The following is a 23,314-nucleotide window of genomic DNA, read 5'->3' as shown; positions in this document are numbered from 1 at the left end:
CATATGTGTTTTATAGGTTTTACCTTCTGAACGCTAGCGGTAATCTTTGTCAATTTGCATGCTCATGAATTTAATGTGAACGGTATCTAATTCATCTTTTAGTCCTTGAAACACTCTCTTTAGAGAGATTTTGAAAAGGGCTTCTAGGTTCATGAACTACGCTTTCCTGAATATGGCCGATAGTAATAAAGATATCGGCGAGGAGCTTTCACAAGACACATGGGTTTTATTGGTTTTATCTTCTGCTCACAAGTGGTAATCTTTGTCAATTTTCATGCTCATGAATTTAATGTGAACGGTACCTAACTCATCTTTTAGTCCTTGAAACACTCTTTAGAGAGATTTTCAAAAGGGCTTTTAGGTTCATGAACTACGCTTTCCTGAATATGGCCGATAGTAATAAAGATATCGGCGAGGAGCTTTCACAAGACACATGGGTTTTATTGGTTTTATTTTCTGCACACAAGTGGTAATCTTTGTCAATTTGCATGCTCATGACTTTAATGTGAACGGTACCTAACTCATCTTTTAGTCCTTGAAACACTCTCTTTAGAGAAATTTTCAAAAGGCCTTTTTTGTTCATGAATTACCTAAGCTTTTCTGAATATGGCCGATAGTTGGGAAATCAAATAAAACCTAAAGGCGAAAAGCGTTGGTATTGATTTCGCCCTGAATGAGCCCTTACGTAACGTATCTAGACACCATAAAGTTTTACCGACATCGTTAGCTGTAGTTGAGTCCTTGTTGCAACCATACCACTTGCGTTATATAACTTCCATGCTGTATCTCATGCTAAAAAAACTATGAATTCATTTAAAATCCCACTTATAGGACGTAAACGTGAGAAGTAGGTCACGCCATTAAGGAAGGTATGTATTGATGGATAAGCTTTGGACGATGCCAATTAAAATGTATATATGAGTTCTATAAATTGCAGGTTACGTAATCTTACGCAAACTTTTGTATGATATACATATTTCTTAACCGATCCAAGCAGGGGAGTGAATAGCAAGAATGTATTTGGTGAGGTTCATCTTTCCAGAGGCCAAGGAACTGACATGTTTCGGATTAAAGTCTAGGAGACATCTACTCTCAAGTTGCTTTTAAATACCTCTCTATTCAGGAGTCATTGTTGAAGATGGGAAAAAGAGTTGGAAAAGGTGTGCAGAAAATAAAATAATAGATTTTATTATTTTTTTCCTTTTCTTGACCTTGTTTAATATATAATATAGTATTTCTTGGAGTTTAGGTCATTTATAAAATAAGTTTCAGCCAACGTTTCGATTTATTTTTTTAATCATCTTCAGGGCTATGTAAGAAAAAGTGTGAACAATATAATATACAGAGAATAAAACGATACACAATATTCATACATAAAAAAGGTACAATCGGTTTTTTTATACAATATAATTTAAAGAAACATACATATATATAAGAACAGAATGGAATACGTTGGCTGAAACTTATTTTATAAATGACTTAAACTCCAAGAAATACTATATTATATAATTGATATTTTGAAAAGCTTACTACAGAGTGCTTTAAGGACTAAATGATGAGTTGGATACCGTTCACATTTAATTCATGAGTATGCAAATTGACGAAGATTACCACTAGTATGCAGAAGATAAAACCAATAAAACCCATATGTCTTTTGAAAGCTCCTGACAGAAATCTTAATTTACATGCTGACCCGTAAACCACCTACATAGGTGAAACAAATACATAGTACTGTTCCACAAAATTTTATTTGCTGTCGAATAGTTTCCACGGCTATAGCATCATTATCAACATCAAATAAAAGTTTGTGGAACAGTGCTGGTTTTTTGCTTCACCATGAATATCTCATCGTTCTACCAAGTCACGACAAAAATCAGTTGATTTCACTCAAATAGGCTTGTGGCTATCGGTAGAGATGCGTGAAAATCGAAAATGCGATAAATGCGATATAGATGCGATGTGCGCAAAGAAATGCGACATAGATGCGATGACTGGACTTTTATGATATTTTTTCGAAAATTTGCCTTTTCGACGGAAAAATTCGTACATTTTATGCCGAGCGCAGTTTAAATGCTTCACCGACACTCACCGCTTAAAGCATGTGAGCGACTGGCCAGCTGCTAGTTGGCTGGGACTCTAAGTGACCGCGAACTACTAGTGGGCGCAGACAAGCTACACCTCCTATACTATATGTCTTATTCCTTAATCTATTATTGTTCTACACCATAATTATTTAAAATATTCTGTATTTTGTCATATAACTGCGTTGCACCACATTTTATCGTCATCTACCTCATTATGAAAATAAAAAATAGACGCTACAAAATGCGATAAACTGTTATAGAAAGCGCGATAAAATAAAAATAAAAGTGGGATTTTCACGTATCTCTAGCTATGGGTGTTAGAACACCAGTCGTTTACAAAGAAAGAAAAAGATAAGGAGCGCGTTAGAGTGGTTTGATTACCCATTCCCACCTAGCATATCCTTTATGTCCTTCATTGTTTTGGGGAAAAATGAATTCCTATCTACCTATTTGATGGTTGGTTTCCGGGTTAATTCCGCGTCGACTCCTTTTCGGCGGACGACATTTTCGGGCGCGTTCCAGCTCCCGTCTTCGGGTCCAAAAAAAGACTTGAAACTTTGGGTTGAAAATGTCGTCCACCAGAAATGAGTCGACATGAAATTAACCCGGAAACCAATCATCAATTTAATCATCGCGGAAGCTCCGTAATAATCCTATAAATATTTTTGGGAAAAATATCTTTCTACTTTTATCTTTTCTGTCGGAAGTAGAAACCCCGTGAATGTTATTTTCTAGTAAGCTTCTTCAAAATCTTAGAATTTTGAGAGCTCTTTGAGGACCAAAACTGTTTCTTAATATAAATTTTGAAATTATAGGTGCGCAAGGTAACAAGATGACTCTACTTTGAATCAACTTTTGCCGCAATCCACTAACAACTTTGTGTATTGGGTTGCAAGATTGAAGAAAAATATTTCACGAATGTCATAAAGAATTATGAGGATTGAGGTTGTGCTTATTGCTGGTTTTCATTCGATCATTGGACTCATTCATTCAACGAAACGCTAGATCAGTCTAATAAAACCGTATATCGGAGAAGCTTGATCACTTTAGATAGGCTTGCTTATAAAAGCTCTCGAAAATTCAATGCAAGTACATTCGTTTTTCCTCTTATTTTTGTTTGCTGTGTATCAAAATGTGCCATTTTCTCTAACTTTAAGACGTTGGTTTCCTATCTGAATGGAGTTTAAATTTATTTATTTGAGAATCGGCAGCATAAAATTTTGCTAACACATCTATCACAATTACATGCAAAAGTTTCGATAGAGAATTATTATTTTAAACATTGTCATTGTTTTTTATTCGATTCGCAAAAATGTGGAGGCTAGTATGATGAAGCTTATTACGTATCAGTAAATATTTTGCGGCATTTCATGCAAGATTATAGCGTCTGTTGATAAAAATATTATTCAGATTAATAGATGAAACGTTTATCGAATTATCTAAGTACATTAATTCTGTCTAATAATTACAACAGTAAAATCGTTTGAATATTTGAGAATTCCAGCTCATTTTTTTATTTTATGCCCGTAACAGAGAAGGTTGAAATAATTTATTGATTGATTTGATTCCAACATAGATACATGTATATTAATTGTATTTATGTCACGGAGAAATAATGTTTTGTTTTGAAAAATCTTGATGAACGCGTATCAATGCTTATCCCAGCTAATTTTGGCAACGGCATAGCCACAGCTCTCGAAGGCGGGCTAAGAATGATAAATTAATCGGTGGTTATGTAATGGTAGGGTTCTCTGACTCTCTGAAACACATCGTGAAGCCTGACTTGGGCAGCGGGTCTGGTCACGCTTACTGCACATCACAAGGGCACATTCATACGTTCGGAAGCAAAAGAATCAGGAACAGGTCTTTTCCTTCGATCCAAGTCCATTCAAGGCGATTTCAGTCACTTGAAGATTCCTAAAGGTATTTTGACGTAAAGGTTTTTCGTTATTCTTTGTCGCTACTGGAATTTGCATTCATCGCGCGCGCGTAAACAAGGGCTTCTAGATATCCATCAACGCGTCTATCACAAAAAATTCCAATGTTTTGATACAGGATTATTATTATAGATATTTTTTTTGTTTTATGATTGGACACGCATTAATTTTCATTATATAATATATATTATGTATTGAACATGAGTACAAGGCATTTTTTAATTGAACTTGCATCATATTTTCATTTTTTCCAGAAATTACGGGACGGTTCCCCCCCCCCCCCTTCCTCTTCACCCGCTCCCCAACTTAATCTGCCTCTAGATCCCCAATGCCTGGCAAAAATAGCGAACTTGATGAAATTTTCCTATTCTCGCAGGCAGGGGAGGATCCAGGATTTTTTTCTGGGGGGGCAGGATTTTTTTCCTCATTTGAAAAGGGCCAGATTGGCGCCCATGCGATGCCACTCCACGTGACGTCACAGGGACCTAGTTTCTATACGATTAAATTGGAGTTTTACATAGTCTGAGGTTATCAATGCATGCATGAGGCACAGAGCGCAGGGGAACATGTCTTAATAATCAGCTATTAAAACTGGCTAAGGTCGGAAAGTTTTCCTCGTTTGAAAAGGTATTAATAATCCTTATTTAAGCCAAGCGCTACCAGCTAGCAGGGTACTCTGCTACCTGCGAGCATCCTGCGTCGTATCAGCGCTCAATGCCTCGCCCCAAGGTCACCTCACTTGCGGCAGCGGGAACCAGAACGACGTCACACGGGAGTTTTCCCGGCTTACTCCCCCGTCGCGTTTTCGCGCGCTTGAAAATGTTCACTTTTCATTTAATCGCTAAAAATGGATATCGTCATTTAAAAATCTAAAAGCGTGAAATACGTACTCCAGGAGTAATAAGGTTTCGATTTAGGCAATAAAAAAATAATAGGAAACCACCCTATTCTTCTCGGGTTCTCAACCAGGTTAACTCAGTCGTATAGGCCGACGTTTCGGTAGATGACTTGTTATCCATTTTCAAGGTCTGTTACTCAGTCCGAAAGCCCAATCTCACACGCAGAAGCATCAGTTAATTTAACAATTTTTTCTTTACACTTAGCAGGAGTATCTTCAATTTTAGGTACAATTTTATTACCACTACAATTAATATAAAGTCACCAGGAATAAATATGGACCAGTTACCTTTACTTGTTTGAACTGTAGTTATTACAGCAGTATTACTTTTATTATCATTTTATTAAAAATTTTAGAAAAAGTTGAAGAATTCATCTCTGGTTTGCAACCACGTTAACTCAAAGAAATTGTAATGAAACTCAAATGGCTAAAAAAAAAAATAATGACGAAAAAAAAGAAAAAAAGTACAATTTTTTACACTCCCGACCAGAACCTGAAATTATGGGATAGTTGAATTTCGTTCTAGTGAAGGTGAACCTGGAGATTTTGATATCATTCATCGTTTACTACTTTGATAAAAGTGGATAAATAAAATGAATATTAGCTATTTTCATACGAAGAGAAGTCTCAAGAAGGTGTTAGATACTTCTACCAAGAGAAGATAACATTTGTAAGCATTGAAAATTTTAACCAAGGTTAAGACGTGATATAATTGGTCTTGGCTAAAATTAAGAGAAAGTTGATCTTTTCCGATTAATAACGCTAAAAAATTGAGAAACTTCGCGAAAAGTCATTAGTGACTATCAGACGCTCTCCCAAGTTATTTACTTATAATTCATGCCAAGTTGCGTCAATTTAAGTTGTTGCGAAGAGGACTTAAGTTTCAACGGCGCAAAGTGGACGTGATTAAAACATGACTTTGAAATCAGGATGTAAATAACGAATAAATGCAAACGAACGGAAATTAAGTGACGTGACCATTTCCGGGCACTGTCAAGGACTGCTCGCTGTGACCATGGCGCCTTTAAATCGGGTGTTGCGTTTTTCTCATTACGTAATTCGTTGTTTTTCATTCGCTGCAAGTAGCTAGAAAAGCGCACGTGAAAAACGCCGATCATTTTCCTCCTATGTCTACTATACTATAGCGCACTAGTAATTCTTAGTCAAAAATTTCGCGGTTGTCCGTCACTACAGTTTCATAGCTTTCGCTGATCTGCATTTCTTACCGGTGTAACTCTTCCCATAGGTTTGTCTACATTGGAATAAGATTGAACTTTTCAGATTGTAGCGGTTTTTACGATATGTTTCTCTTGCACACTAGGCGAAAATTTTGTCCTGACGTGGAATTTTACGAAGAAGTCAGCTGTACCTTTTGCGTATAAGAGAAAGGCATTTTTCTGGTCACATCTACTTCTACATAATATCCTGTGAGCCACCTTTAGGGTGTTTGGCAGGGGGTGATCAATCACTAGCATGTAGCATGCAAGAGGATTCCCACATGCACACCACACGGTCCAAAAAACGTCACGCATACTATCAAATTATGCTTCTAAATGCTGTAAGAAACAATAAAAACTCAGAAACAAGCATTTAGGAGAAGTTGCATAGGCATACATAAGTGAGTAGGCTACACTAGAAGTCATCTAATCCATTTGCGAGTCATAAAGCTGCCGTTTTAATTTCTCACTGCTCGTGGAAGAAAATACATTCTGAATCTGTCTGTTCAACAGTCAATCTCTCTTATTTTATTTATATGATCTGATCTTCTGTAGAATGTTGGCGTCCGTAAGATATGATTAACTTCGTTAGTAAAGACACTGCTCTTGAATTTATCTAAAAGATTTAGTATATTTCCCAATCTATGGTCTGACAGAGATTCCCATCCGCGTGTATCTAAGAGATCAGTTACACTAACAAGGCTATCGTAACGACCTTTCACATACCTGGCAGCTCTTCTTTGCACGCGTTCTAACTCTGTTATTAAGCCTTTTTCATGAGGGTCCCAAACACGGGCTGCGTATTCTAAATGGTGTCAAACGAGGGAGAAGTAGCTAATATCTCTCACATTGTCGTCGCACTGTCCTAATATTATTTTAACAAAACCCATTTTACGATTATCTTGACCGGTTATTTCTCGTATATGTTTATTCCACGATAGATCATTATTGAGTTTAACTCCTAGATATTTCACGGTTTCAACAATCTCTAAACGGGTACCCCGAATGATGTAGCTATGTTGTGGGGAGTTATTATTTTTCCAAAAATTCATTACTACACATTTTTTTTCAAATGTAGTCTTCTGCATCTCTAAAGCACCGAGGTTCTCTATGAGTTAACGGCTTCTGTGGAGATCTTTATATCTTCATTTTCATTAGCATTTGTCGATAAACATCGTTGGGGCCAACAGTGGCGAGGAGATATAACCGTAACTTTTTTTAAATTTAAATTGCCTCACAAGAATCAATTCCCTGATGATTCCCTTATGCGGCGAAGTACGTTGAGATTAAGTAATATATAGGGGAATCGGGAAGGTTTCGTTGCTTTAGGGTTGCCTTTCCACCCTGTCGGTCCCGATTCGAATCCCGGCAGCGGCGTAGATATTTCGGAGAATTCCCGATCCCCGCTAAAGTGGTTTCTGGAGTGCGCCTCAAGTACAACACTGTGTCCGTCGGAAGGGACGTAAAAACGCGATCCCTTTGGAGCCTTTTGTTCAGATCTGGATAATGCTGACGTGGGGTTTCTCTACAGCCTGCCCTTCCCTATAGCGCAAATGACCTTAGCCGTCGGCCGCCTCCTCCAAATATCCTACCTTACGTAACATAAATTCTGTAATTGAATACGTCGCCTTTTCTATAATGTTTATGGCGAAAAATTATTTGAAAAGCTAAATATAATCGGGCGACTATTGCTTGCGTGTTGTAATAACTCGCGATTGAGCTGAGCATTCGCATCCCATCGAGTGCAACTAATTCCTTCCACTAATATTTCCAACTATGAGTAATACTTTGATCAAGGTCACTTGTGATAATCTATGCTTGGGCGCTCCATACTCATTAAACTTACCATACTAAGGGTTCAAGTCATGCCATGCACATGCTCCGCGTGAGTTTAAGGAATTAGCACGAGTAAGTAACGAGGAAGTCCTAAGATGAGTAGGAGAGAAGAGAAACCTCATGAAAACCTTGATAAGGAGACGGTACGACCTTATCGGCCATCTCTTTTGACATGATGGCCTGATGAAGACATTCGTCGATGGACAAGTAGATGGCAAGACGGAAAAGGAAGACCCCGAAAACATTTATGGAACAGGTAAAAGGAATAGGGAGAAAGAAGGGAAGGAAGAATATCGCTCGAATGCCATGGTTTTCCCGATTTATTACGTGCGGAGTTTTCATATAAAAATGTATTGAAGGACTCCAGACAAGATATCTTGGAGCCAGAGACGTGAGAATGAATTCTATGCAAACAAAACGGTTGTTTGAAGACGCAAAGAAGTCAGAGTGATAAAATATTTTGAAGCATCATTGTGGTTTGGAGTCAAAGGGTGATTCTCTATTACATGTACCGCAACATAAAGTACTCTGAATTAACTAGTGCTAGTTATTTCTAGTTTACGATATGTTAAAATTTCACCAGATTAAGCCTGAAGCTACTTTCCATATTTTTAGTTTTCGTTCACCGATGACGTGAAGGCAATTGATAAGGTACAAGAAATTAGTGTGTTGGGCTAACTTATGTCATTTGAAATATTAAAATGACGCAGAAATTTGATATGCCAAGCCAATCCTCAGCGCATCAATATATATATTTTTTATAGCTCCAGAATATTTCGATGATATAGCATAGAACCAATTATCATCGTATTTTTTTCAACTGACTCACGTAACTGATCATACTTGCATATTTATACGCGTCAGGAAAAGAGTAAATGGTAGATATGATACGTCCATATCAATGACTGCTATTAATGATTGTAACCAGTGGCGCAGCGAGGGGGGGTTTGGGGGTTAAACCCCCCCCCCCCAGAGCTAAGAGAAATTTTCAAGTTTAATCTATTTTACTGTAATGGATTGATATTACTAATAGAATAGTGTAAGGATTAATAAAATATCCCTCAGAAAGCCGTAAAACTCATCATTTTGAATCGTTTATCTTAAAATTCCGCCTTGTATTAATCTCGCACCTACCGCTTATCCTGGTGGGTATTCCACACCCCCACACACCCCGGTAATAGTTGCACCTAAACCCCCCCCCCCAGCCTTAATTCCTAGCTGCACCCATGAGTGTAACTACATGGAACTTCTCACAATTACTTTGAAGGCTTATAGCTCCTGTGTTTGGAAAGAAAATCTTGTTATCTGAATTCGTTTTCTTGCAAATATACCGTGAATATGATGCATCCCACCCGCAACCAGAAAAATTTATTGAAAATTTGAGTGATAACGAAATTATTGCTATCGTTAAGCATTTTATTAGACGCAGAAATACGCGAAATATACTTTGATGTGATGATTTTCAAATTTGTGTCTTTGAGATATTAGTCTTTAAACTTGGGAGAAATAATTTTAGAGTAGAATGTATTCCGGACAGTATAGTGAGTCGCGGATTAGATGAGATATAAAGGGCGAAGCTGTCTGCTCGAGAGGTCTTCCCATCAATTTCATCGTCTTCCTTTCCTCTCCCGTGCAATCGAATCCGGATAGATGGATGAGAGAAGGTCAAACGCGGCCGACGGGCTCGTCAACCGCAGAGTTCCCGCCTTCGCGGCCGCCAGCCTTCACTTGCGAACTTCAATTGTCCTCTGGCGAGCCGCAGAACGACTCTTTTTTTCTATCCGTGAATCATATTAGGTGCGCTCTTTTGTGTTACCTTCCCGTAGCTTAGAAGATGCTGAGGAAGCAACTTAACTGTCCCAGTTTAATATATACGTGGCAATGAAGATCAAATACATATATTTATGCATTGAAAAGGTCGAGAAATAGTTGACATATGATTTATGATAGTATTATTTTTATGTGTCTGTTAGACACTTAACTGTCCCTCGTAAATACCTGGTGTTTCAAAATAAATAGCGGGGTTTACTCTGTATAATATTAGATTATTTATTATAATACCGTAGAAAATTTGTGGTAATATAATTTGTATGTGTCTGTCAGCAACTAAACTGTCCCTTGTAAATACCGGGTGTTACAAAATAAATAGTGGGGTTTAACGCCTTATAATGCATATTGCACTTAACTTAAAACTATAAATGATGTATCAAATGAAAGAACAACTCGAGCAGATTTGTTTGTAGGCAACTATGTGCATGTGCAGTGTGTACCCAATGTTTCCTCCGCCAACCGTTGAGAGCGCTAGTAGAAAAGATGGCGGCTAGTAAATAGGAAGCGTTTTGTGCAAGGGAACTGCATAAAGGAGGCCCAATTCCACCCCAAAGAAGGCTGATTTCTGTTGCCACTTGGGTCACATTTTAATCGGTTTTAAAAAATGTCAGCAACGTGGTGATGAGTGTAATGCGATCCACTTTTTTCCAATATTTTACATTACTATGTTTGTAACTGCGCTGAATAGCCTTTACGGGCAATGCATTTCACAAATCACACCATCATGAATGTAAAATTCAGTTAATAACTCTAATTATTCCTCATTTCCCCGTAAAACTCGGATTGGTAAGTCCGTTAGCGACGCGAGTGTTTCACAGCTTCTGTAAACCCATTTAAGTTCGCGGTGGTTGACAACACATTTAGAGACCGACTTGGGGATCCTCTTTTGCAATATTCGTGGTTTTGTGTTTCACAGCTGGCATATACGGAGTCTGTAGTTATAGTAAAACATGTGTTCCGAATTAAATTCGGTTGTGATCCTTCACGTATGCAAGTTACATCCTTGCTTCCCCTACCGGCTGACCTATCCGATTTAAGAAACGGGATCAAAGCAGCTGCTGCAACAATTACTTACAATCAACGTTTGGAGAAGAACTTGCATATCGTGTTTACATGTTCGGTGTGACGAATGGTATTCATATTGAACAGTTTTAGGCTTTTATATTAAACTGTTTGCAAAAAGACCCCATCTAAAATCGTCTGAAACCCTAGGAGAAATAGTCGAAACACTAAATTTCTATTTTCCATCTATTAAATTGTTGCTAGCTGCCTCTATGCCTATACTTTTTGGGTGCACTTTGGGGTAAAAATGATCGATTTTTCAAAAAAGTAATTTTTCGAATTTAGATCACGTGATAATCTGAGAAACTAATTGTCAGGCCGATTGGAGCACTTTTAGTTTTGGACAAATAGTGCAATTTCAGTATTTCGTAAATTATTATCTCAAAAACAGAGGAAGATACGATTTTGCGTCGTAAAGAGTGAACTAAAACGGCCGAAGGCCTTTTCCGGGGGATCTGGGGGGTATGCCCCCCTCCAGTGAGCGACAGTGAGTATTGAATTAAGGACCAAGTGGGGTGGAGATGATGATTTGAAAACGTTAATGAATATCTTTGTAAGAGTTTTCAGTTTGAATTTGCCACTTGAGGACGTTACTTCATAAATTTTAGTGACTAGACCAAGTCAAAGATGTAGCCTATTCCTCTTCACTAGTAAAATCCTACCAGGAAACTTCGGTAATTAAAATTCCAGAAAGTAAAAGGTTTGGAGTGATTGCGAATTGGAATTTGGCAGTATACTCAATTCGGCAGCCTTGTGGATCCTAACCAGCTCCCCGGGCCAGACAGTATCGTTCGGTGAATTTTATGGGCACACGTTTTTCGGAATGGTATTTTACGAGGGTGTTGGGTCGCGCGAAGTATACCGGTTATTCGGGAATTCCTCCCAACCTCTGACGATAAATCCAAGGTTTAATCAATCGAGTCCGTAACCAAGTTGCGCTATTCTTACTCTTAGATTCATATCCGCTCCAGCTTCAGGCCGCTCGGTTAAAGACATTTAGAAATTTGGAGTGAGGGCATAGAAATCTTTACAAGAAGTTCATGACAGATTAATAGATAGCTCAAGAATAATGCGATGGAATCATCAATAAGTTGAAAAAACTATTCTTCAAGGCATAAGTTTCGTTGATAATGATACGATTGTTTCCCATTTAATTCTTCACTTTGAATTCAGCCTTGCGATTTAATTAGAGATTGATCTACGCAGTAAATTCCGTGTGTGTTAACGTCTCACGGCATAACTACGACTAATAGCTTTCATCTTTTGTAGAGAATTCTTGGGGTTTTCTACACTGCTTGACCCGTAATTGCAATATTTTAGGGCTCCTCGATTTTCGCGAATACAATTTTTTTGCGATTTTGTATTGTTTGCAATTTTCACCTAATGTTTAGTTTTGTTGGTGCATTTTTAAATTTTTTTCTGCGACTTATCGAAGATTAGATTCCTCTCAGAAGACCCAAACACCTCTTATATATTGCAATCTATAATTTAGTCGTTATAATTTGCATTCGTGAAAATCTAGGTGCCGTAAATATTGCCTTGATGAATAATTGTTTTCAAAGTTGAACCTATCAATTCTGTAACGATGCCGATTCTGTGAAGTAGCCTCCATATATGCCAGATTTAGCTGTATGACGTTTTCATATTTTCAAAAATATACAGTAAAGGGCCACCGTTTAACAAGCATAGATGACGTTAAAATAAATTTCTAACAGAGGTAAATGCTATCCCAAAGATCGAGTTTGAGAAGTATTTCGAGCATTAGAAGAAGCGCTGTCACAAGCGTATGATATCTAATGAGGGAAACTTTGAAGGCGAAAATATAAATATATATTTTTTCAAAACATTAAAATCCCCTTTATTTCTGAACATACCTTGTACCTCTCAGCATTCCATCTAAAAACTAATGGTCTAATACCATGACAAAAATTTTGATTCAGTAATTCAATTCAATTAATCTGTTATCGTGGGCCTTTTGGCCTATGAGATATTTCGCACAGCAATTCAGGAAAAATCATTTAACAGAAGTACGACAGCATTTGACAGAAAACACGACAGCAAGGCTCAGTAAATACAAAAAGGTGAAAAAAAAAACAAAGGAAGAAAAAATAAAATATAAACCTACACAAGCGTTCACATAAAATTCCATCCCGAATGCGGATACCTGGGTATTTAGCCACACAACATTTCCATGCACTTTAAATACCATGGAAACGATATCACTATTTACTCAAAGGAAAACGTTCAGCTCAAGCAGAAAAACGTAGTACCAATAGAAAGTTAAATCATGAATGCAAAATATATTCTCACCTCATCAAATCAGTAATCAATCACGTTAGCATGGCTAGTTAAACTGGGAATTACCAAGAACTAACATGAAACAACTTATACACTTTAGTCTTAAATGCATGCATTGATGGAAAATTTCTTAGTTCTATCGGTAGGGAGTTCCATATTCAGGCAGCTGTAACTATGAAAGATTTAATGAGATGAGATGTTCTATGGTTGGGGATGTCATGTTGTGATTCATGGTGGATATTAAATGAATGTTTCTTTTCCAAATAAATCTTTCGCACAGATAAGGCGGGTTACCAGAAGGAAGTATTTTGAATGTAAGGCACTTGAGATGATAAAAATTATAAGAGACTTCACTCAGGTTTTCAAGAGGAATTTTCATCAAAATCCTCTTGAAAAAAAAACTTATTATATTTTCACAAAAGAGGCAAAAAATAATTTGATGGTCAAAAAACTCACTCACGCTATGACAATCCCCAGCAGAATTGCTCAAAAGAAGGATAGTTTGTGGATATCTTAAGCACACATACAAGCAGGGTATTATTAGGGCATGGGTATTACTCCCTCAGCAGTGTCATTTTCTCAAATTGGCAAAAGTTAGCAAGAAGATGGAATAATCCATGACAATTTACTCATTCTTTTGATAACGCTACCAGTGTAGGAGGTGCAACACTTCTAGCAAAAATTATTCGCACGAAGCATTTCGCGATAAGGAAACAAATAGTTGGTAAAAGTAGCTGCGAAAACCTCCCAGGAAAAAATCCTTCCTATTCTTTAAATGTTCACAGTTCTTCCATCGAGTTTGAGAAGTATTTCAAGGATTGAAAGAAGTACGAAAAATCCACAGAGAAAAAATCATTCGCCTCGACAAGGATGCGAATGATTTTTTCTCTGTGGATTTTTCGCACAATTTGTGCATTGCGGGTGACTCCGTAAAGATAACGTGGCTAGTCCCGGTGAGCTTAAATTGATCGAAAGAAGCGCTGGCATTAGTGCATTATATCTAGTGGGGACTACTTTGAAATTAAATCGACACTTAAATCTTTTGCGTGATGGATAGGCTCCGGGAAGTAACAAAGTGTCTGTTATCAGTAACAGACACTTTGTTACTTCCACAGTGTATTTTCAAATTTTTTGACTGGTTTCGGCTGTCAAATCATTATCAAGTATAGTAAATATAAAAAAATTATATCTTCTGTACTTGATAATGGTGTAACAGCCGTAAACGGTCAAATTTAAAAAAAACTTATCGTGGAAGTAAAAAAGTGTCTGTTATTGATAATATGACTATTTTGAAGACTACAGCATATAAGTGGACGAATAAAGATGGTATGCATTCCAAAAAATCAAAATTCCTGTTGTTTTCCGAACATATCTCGTGCAATTGATACTGATTAGTGTAAATTTCCCATAGATTTTTGCGAATAACTATTATTGTAATAGTTCTTGACTTTTTTCAAATTTTAATATCATTATGTGGATATTTATCAGTCAGAGCACTGCCTTACAATTGGAAGTTGGGTCTTTGCTTGTTTAGAGATTCGAATTACAGTCGTAATTCCATGCAATTTTGTTTATGAAAGTTTCTTCTCTTCGGATTAACCTATCTTGGGAATCCGAATGTTGTCAAAGTCCAAGAAACCAGACTTTCTATCCTTTGTGTCACGAGAGTGGTGTGGCTAACCTAGATTTTCACTTCATTATACTCGCATAAAAAGCAACACAATAATAGACAGCGTACGTACCTCTTTGCGGGAGTGAAAGTTTAAAAGGAACTTTAAAAGTTCACGTCTTCACTTCTGAGCACTTTCAGCCCGAAGGAGCAGAGAATTTTGCCGTCGGAATTAATGAACGCTAGAGTTTACCTGTAAAGGCACATACGATTTTGATCTCCGCACCAATCTCATGGATTTGAGAATTTTCTGCAGGTTTGTGACTTATGTAGTTGCTTCCAAAAGAAAAGGCTGCGATAAAAAAGTATTTAGGGTATAATATCTGATGGGAACTATTTTGAAGGTGACAAAATTAATGCAGACAGAAAATATTTCATTCAAAAAAGTAATATTCCCGTTGTTTTCTGAATATACCTCGTGAAAATGACATTTATTAGTTGCAAATTACCCACAGATTTTAACTTCTTCCTTGAGTTTCCTTCCTTGTATTTGCTTCCTGGAGTGAAATAGTGATAAATGAATAAATTTATGGTGGACGCACCGTATATTCTCAAGTGGCAATAATGAGATCAGTTTAGCTAAAAATATAATCATATCCGTTTAGAATGCAGGCAAAAAACTATGCCTAAAAGCTATCTTTCGAATTTCCATGTATTGTATAATAGAGTCGATAACGGCAGAAAGGCATCATGTTCAAGTTGAACGATTTTGCTTTTTTGTTCTTTAAGTTGTTGCTAGGTGCAAGACTCAACGTTTCCTACTAAAAGGAAAGATTTTAAGCTAATAACACTGAGCTGACATGCTTTAGTAGGAAACGTTCAGTCTTTCACCTAGCAACAACTTAAAGAAAGAAAAAGAAAAATCGTCCAACTTGGACATGATGCCTCTCTGCAGTTAGCGATTCGTTTGAATACACAAAAATAAAGTGTTTGGCTCAATTCTGTGTTTTCGTTATTCGCAAAAAAAATTCGGGGTCTTTTACTACAATCTATGAATTAAAACTTTTATGTATATGAATTATTTTCAATGAATCAGTAAAAAATGGGGGGGCAAGCCATGGTTGTTCAAGTTAAAACCAGGAAAAGGTGAACGAAACCAGGGGCGCAGCTAGGAATTAAGGCTAGGGGGGTTTCAGGCGCAACTAATACTGGGGTGTCTGGGAGTATGGCATACCTGCCAGGGTAAGCGGGAGGTGCGAGGGCCCTCCGCCGAAAAAAAATTAAGATAAATGCTTAAAATGGTGAGTTTTACGGCCTTCTGAGGGATATTTTGTTAATCCTTACACTTTTCCATCAGTAATATTAATCTAAATAAATAAAATATAATAAACTTTTAAAAAATGTCTGAGCTCTGGGGGGGGGTTTATCCCTCAAAACTCCCCCCTCGCTGCGCCACTGATTGAAAGCAACATTTTAAGAAAACTATAAGTGCTTTATTTGTTTTTAATATTATTTGCTTGAAAAAAATTATGTTAGTTGCATTCCTTATACTTATATCATTTTTAGTGGGTAAAGAAAATTTAGTGAAAACTTTCGTTTCAATCCAGTTCTGATTTTCCTTAAACACTTTTGCGATTTTTGATTGTGAGTCTTGCCCCTCGCAGGCTACTCCCGTGCATGGTGAAGCAAAAATCATAATCAAGACAAACAGAAGGATCATTGTAAGTGCTCCTTCGGTTTGTCTTGATAATGACGATATAGCCGTCGAAATTAGTCGACAGCAAATAATAGTTTGTGGAACAGTTATTGGGTTTTTGCTTCACCATGAACAATTTAAAGGCATTTACTAGGCCACCTGTTTCATTTCCATAAATACCTATATGGTAGGGTATTTGGAGAAGGCGACCCCCAATTAAGGTCATTTGCGTCTTGGGGAAGGCGCTCAACATAAATGGACCTGGCGCCACCGTAGCATGTCAACCTACAGGAACAAAATTTTTTCTCTGCTCATTTGGTACCTCGGGCTGCATTTTGACATGTCGAACTTTGAATTTCGAAAAAAATTTGTTTGATGACCGCCCCAAGTGTTGGTGTAATTAATAGATTTTTTGAATGCCCCGATGTAAAATGGCCAATATGTGCTGTATTCGGTGGTTTTGGAATAAAATAAAAATTAAATATTGAATGGAAGCGGGCATCATCGTTCCATTGTTTAGATTTCGGCGATCCAAGCCAATCTTTGATATCTAAAACCATCGGTATAGTTCAGCGATCGGAAGTCGACGAAGACAATCGCCCATCGAAGCGCGCACGTCTTGGGTGGGCTGGCGGGGCTCAGCTGTCTAGACGGGTTACCGGGTCTAGTCGAGCTCCGGCCGGTATGATTGTAGTGAGTACTTGCTTACGTAACAATCGCTGCACTGCGAGAAAGAGGGGAGACTGATGAGTTTGGAGGATGAGGGGATACGGCCCTCTCCATATGCGAGCCCTCGAGAGAAATTAGCGGAGTGCAAGGAAAAGCCGATGTCCTTGTTGAAGTAACCGCTGTGAGCGGACGTAATGATGGTCTGTCACGCTTGTGAAGTTTTAGCTGACTTGCAACTGTGCTATTCACAAGGAAAGTCCCTCAAGTTCCACATACCAGATCTCGTTCAAATTTTGCTAGGTGGTAGGAAATGGATACCATATGATGTAGTTTTTGTTTCTAACGCTCCCTGCATATTACATATTTTCGTCCGTACGGGTTTCATTTGTAATTTTCATTTCGTATTTCTCTTGTTGTATAGCATCGGTGGCAGTTATTAAAAAGACTGTTCCAAAATGGTTTCACCTGAACCAAGGGCGAACCCAGGATCAAAACTTGGGGGGAGGGGGGCAAGCCAAGGTTTATCAAGTTACAGGTAAAATTTAAGCAAGGAAAAGGTGAATGAAACCAACATTTTAAGGAAACTGTAACACCTTTTTATTAGTTTTTAAAATTATTTGCCTGAAAAATATTATTTTCCTTAAAGACATTTACGATTCTTGCTTCTAAGGGGGGGGGGGGGGGAGCTGCCCCCTCCTGTCCCTCGCTGGGTACGGCCATGACTTGAACTGCACGTGTATTCATTTTTATGACGTCCCCGACTGCTTTAACCGATCGGTAAACATAACAAACATCATAGAGAGAGTGAGAGTATCACACATAAATAAATAACTAGATTTTAAAAGCAAAGAAACACAGAAAAAGGGATACTCACAACTTTTTCAGGCATTTCCGTAGGATTACTTGCACTATTATCCAGGGGCGGTCGGGGGTGATTGGGAGCTCTCGGGTAGGGCTCCTTACCTGTGAATTCGGGGGTCCTGCCCCCGAAAAATTTAGGAAATTGCATGCCCGTAAATGGATTTTGGCGCTATTCTGGCTCTTAAAAACTAGATGAAAGTTAAAAAAGAATAGCATTTCGAAATAAAAATACTATTGAAAACGAGAACTTCACAGCTAAAAAAGTTTAATAATGTATTATGGTTCTATTATTTCTTTATTGACTTTGGTCCTTGAAACTGCACTGAAATCTAAAAAAAACTCTAAAACAATCATTTCGAATTACCCTTTCAAATAAAGCGCCAGGTTCTCTTTTATCTTCTGACACCCTTATTTTTTTTATCTTTTTACACTGATACTGTTAAAAAAATCAACAAATTAAAACGCAGAATTTTATGACGGTAAAAAATTTGGTTGGAATAATCTGAATCTTTTTATAATACTTTTCACATACGTTCCACGTTAGACGCGAGCGTTGTGTGGGCCCTCTTAGCTCGGGTCCCACGGCGATTGCCGACCAGCCGACCTGTCCAGACCTCCCCCCGAAAAATTTAGGAAATTGCATGCCCGTAAATGGATTTTGGCGCTATTCTGGCTCTTAAAAACTAGATGAAAGTTAAAAAAGAATAACATTTCGCAATAAAAATACTATTGAAAACGATAATTTCACAGCTAATGTACTTTTATCTCATGGAAACATCTGAAATTGTTAAGGGTCCCTTTTTCTGTGTTTCAGTGTATTTTAAAATCGATTTATGCTAAACAGCGATTTAAACAGGTGCAAATCCCATGAAGACTTCACTACAAATACTCGAAATCGGAGAAAAATTTTAGCCGGCTTTTTTTATCTAATCGCGAGATAATAGCGATTTTCGTACAAACTATTGGCCGCTCTTCAGCGCCTCATAATTAATCCTTGCGCGTTACATAAGCGCCGGCCCCATTTTTAAGGATTTTATTAGTTTATTGCGAGAAAATGCAAAATTGAGCAATTATGCAAGCATGATTCGTTGATTTTATGATTCGTCCAAGTGTTACAATTATTTACGATGGATCATGTTACTGGAGGTATTAAAGATTTATTGTCTTTGAAATCCATAAGTACTCCATTACGAGCTGGTTTTTGTTCTTATAGCACTTTTCGTTGTTGTAAAAGATTTCGAATTTGACATGTTACTGCAATATTAAAACATTTGCGAAGTCACGCTTTCTACTCAACTAAAAACTTAAGTTTTAGTATCTAGCGCTTTTGTTAAGAAATCATATCAACGTAAAGGTATTGTCAATATTCTTATCTCATTCTGAAGGGTATGTATATATAGTAATCAGTCACGGGGATATGCTGGTTTTAATTCACTTTTTATTTCGATTATGTGATGCTTGCTCGGCGCTCAACACAACCGTTTTTTCGTGTGACCGAATTCTGTCAAAATGTCACCTGGCGACACGTTTTGAGGTTTCCGGCATATTTTGCGAAGAGAGCCACGCAGGATGTCGCCTCGTGTCGATATTCAACACTCAAGGACTTATATAATGGTTCGTCTCCCTAGAGCCGGCTTTCGTCGTTTTAGGGTTGGAACGGGCCGCTCAATAAATCGCCAAACGTAATCCCACAGGTCTGTGGCTGAAATATAGTTGTAAGTGAAACATAATATTCTTCAGTATACTTTTCTCTTTTAATATTTAGCGAAAATATGGAAATCCGGCGCAAAAAGTCTGCGTGGAATTAATAAATTCAAATTAATAATGGGTGAACTCCATCGCGCTAGGATCCGCGGATTACATTACTAAATGGAAATCTGCGTGGCCTGTCAAAAACTGCTACGAGCGAACATAAAACGTTTCACAGATTTTACGCAAATTAGGCTAGGGGCCGCTAGAGACTCTGGCTTAGATTGCTTGAGAAATTAAGAATAGATATAATAGATCGATACGGAGAACATCATCTTAGAACTTCTCTATAGTTCTTTGTCCGAAAGTGACGATAATTTAAGAAAGTAATTTTGCCAGATGGATGGATATAGGACTTCTTTTTTCTCCAGAAAAATAAAGTAATTAAATGAACCCTAGATGGAACTCTGTATACGTAACTCCTTTCTTTGCCAACAGCTGGTGTCCGGACCCCCCGCCAAACGCCTATTGAGGCAGCTTTTGGGGGATCAAGATGTAGATGTAGCAGTATATTCATTTCCGCTTATCTCCTCCTAATCCCCAATGTTCTTTAGGGGGATCCATTTATTACGTGAGGTTATTTTTGCGATCACGATCCCCTGCTCCCTATTAGTGACATATATTGAGATTTAGCTCGACCCCCTACCTCTAATTTCACGTGAGATTTTTCAAAATGCGTATTTTCAGTGTAAATACGTTAATATATGCTTTATTACGTTGAATTTTTTTAAATTCTTGATTATTTTTATCTAATATTAGTTAAGACTAGCATTTAATAACACTAAGATCGTAGTCTACAATCACATTTTACACTGTTTCTTGAGGAAAAAAAATTATGTGATACTTGCCATGATCCCCTTTATCCCCTACGTGAGATAAGGTGAGAATCGGCTTGACCCACCTTAACGCCTCACGTAATTAATTGATGCCCCTCAGCATAGGCGGATTTAGGGCTTTACGCTTAAAAAAATAGACAAGATTTTTAACAAGGTTGTCATTACGTCCGTTTTATTTTTCGCATTACGGAGCCTCAATCATTTAATTTAATAACTTTCGTATCAAAATAAAGAGAATATTGTCTGCAGTAATTGTTGAATTTTGTTTTAAATTTCAAATATGAGAAGACCTGTCAGACCCTTGTACTTCAAGCCCCCAGAAAAAATCCGAGATCCGCCCCTGCCCCTCAAAGATTGTTTGTTAAGCTGCAAAAATTGCATTCGAAGGCCATAATAATGATTTCCATCTTTTCGGTTTTTTCAGGAAAGGGTTTGTTCGCTCAGACTGAAAGCATCATTTGAATAGAATATGTAGAATAGAATTTTATTGTTCGAGGACTAGTGTCCTATGGAACAGGATTACAATTTAACCTTTTTTAGTTTTGGTGCTGCAAATGGACAATATACCAATTATTTGAATTTCATACCTGCGCATTACATGCCAATAGAAACATTCGTAGATATTCATAAAGGAGTATACATATGTTAACATAGACAAAATTCCAATTACATGACAGTGAAAACATGCTTAGGTATTAATACAAGATTATACACAAGGGAAAAAAATACAGAGTATAAATTATGCATCTCTTCTGAAGCTATATACACACACATGTGTGAAATATATATACATACATACACATACATACATATACACTTATATATGCACACTTTCTTGCTATTGTCCTTTGGACAAGAAATCAAATTATTTTTCATTCGGTGTGCACAAAAGGTAACACACATACAAGAGTATACCCATGTAAACATTAACAAAAAAATAAATTATACACATCTTCAGAAAATGAATAGTTACAAATATACCAACATAATATATGTACACTTATTATTATGCATTAATCATTTGAAATCATTTGGTGGACGAAATGAAATATAAGTTTACCACGAAACATATCTTCCTCATGTTGCCATTCTCTTATAAGTTCCATTTTAAAAAAACGCAAAAGTCACAGACTACCTTTCATTGGTTTGTGACGTCATTGGAGTTCGGGGTCCTTAACTTGTTCATGGAGGAGTGCAAAATTTCGAACAATTACGAACAACGTGAGGCTGTTGCGAGAGGCCGAGGAGAAGGGGAGGAACAATAATACGCTCGGCAGGAGTTAATGACGTAATCAACTTATCTGCGAAAAGGAAGGTCGCCAATTTTTCGACGCTTATAGCTTGAGAAATAGATGACGGATGGAAAAATATGTTTTTTAATTTTTTATGCTCGACCACAATTGATAATTTAAAAAAAATTGGTGAACGAGGCTCTTACTCTGAAGGCGGTGACCCCTATAATTAGCATTTCTCCCCTTAATCAACCCTTAAATTACGTTACTCGCCTAGTGATTCAACCCATAGGTTGGTTAGAATAGGTGAAGGTAGAACTCACCCTGAACTAAGCCACAGGGGTGTAATTTCAGGACCCAATCAGGAGAGGTTTGGGGGAATTTCCTCTCCCTGGGCCACCTCACAATTCGAGGATTTTGTTTGGTGGTGCCCGAAACTTGAGATTGTCCCGATATTTGAACCTGGGACATCTCAAATTTCCGGCCTTGATGGCGGCAGGTCTGCCTCACTAGAGGTCATGAGTTCGAGTCCAGCCTGGGTAGGTTGCCCCTATCCAAGGCATGTATGCTTGTGTAAGTTTAATTGTTAAGTTAAAAACCCCGATGTAAAAGGCCAATGGTGTTGTTTTCGGTGGTAAAGGAATAAATGAAAATTTTGTACCCACCTCATCCAAATTCTCCCGTGAATAAAATATTTATCAGTGTATTATTCTCTTCCAAGGATTCCATCAATGAGAGGTGAAGAGAGGCCATTGCTGAAGGATGCCACGTCCGACTTTGGATACGACCGTCCACCTCCCCAAGAGGGCTTGTCCCTATTCTTCGCCATTCTGTTGATGATTGATCTTTTTGGTGTGTTTCCAATCATGGCACTTCCTGGAACAATCATCAGATGTGGTGAGTTCAATTCGCCAAAGTTTTAAGAAAATTTTTATGAGGCAGTTGAGAATATTTTCTGAGTTGTACATGGTTCATGAGCTTGCTTCGTGGAATAGTGACATATATATGCGCAGGGGCGCAGTTAGGAATTAAGGCTGGGGGAGGGGGTTAAGGTGCAACTAATACCGAGGTGTGTAGGGGTATGGAATACCCACCAGAATAAGCGGTAGGTACAAGATTAGTAAATTGAGTAATTTTAAGATAAATGGTGAGTTTTACGGCTTTCTGAGGGATATTTTATTAATCCTTACACTAGTCTATTAGTAATATCAATCCAATTACGTAAAATGGATTAAACTTAAAAATATCTGTGAGCTCTGGGGGGGGGGGGGTTCATCTCCCAAAACCCCCCGCCGCTGCGCCACTATATATGCGTGACCGTCTTCGGTGGTGGTGAGGTAAATAGGGTAGTTTCCTTAATCAAAGAAAACGAAAGGCATTGGTTGCGTTTCGTTACCCACCATTAGTGTATTCGTAATATACAAATTATTTGGTTTCAGAAATCCCAGTTTTGACGAATGTAAATGGTCAATTTTAACCTAATGTGAAAAAGGCCAGATT

The 23,314-nt window shown here is 37.7% G+C and overlaps 1 protein-coding gene across 1 annotated transcript in view; it reads left to right on the top strand.

Annotated features, from left to right (window-relative positions):
- Nucleotides 1-23,314, top strand: part of LOC124163893 (amino acid transporter AVT1H-like) — a 65,613-nt gene that overhangs the window by 26,003 nt on the left and 16,296 nt on the right. Inside the window, exon 2 of the mRNA XM_046541003.1 lies at nt 22,536-22,711. Coding sequence (XP_046396959.1) covers nt 22,536-22,711 — 176 coding nt within the window. The remainder of the gene's footprint in view (nt 1-22,535; nt 22,712-23,314) is intronic.

Source organism: Ischnura elegans, chromosome 8 (genome assembly GCF_921293095.1).
Source record: "Ischnura elegans chromosome 8, ioIscEleg1.1, whole genome shotgun sequence".
Classification (NCBI taxonomy): domain Eukaryota; kingdom Metazoa; phylum Arthropoda; class Insecta; order Odonata; family Coenagrionidae; genus Ischnura; species Ischnura elegans.
The sequence above is the reverse complement of the archived record's forward strand: the minus strand, read 5'-3'. Positions and strand labels throughout refer to the sequence as shown.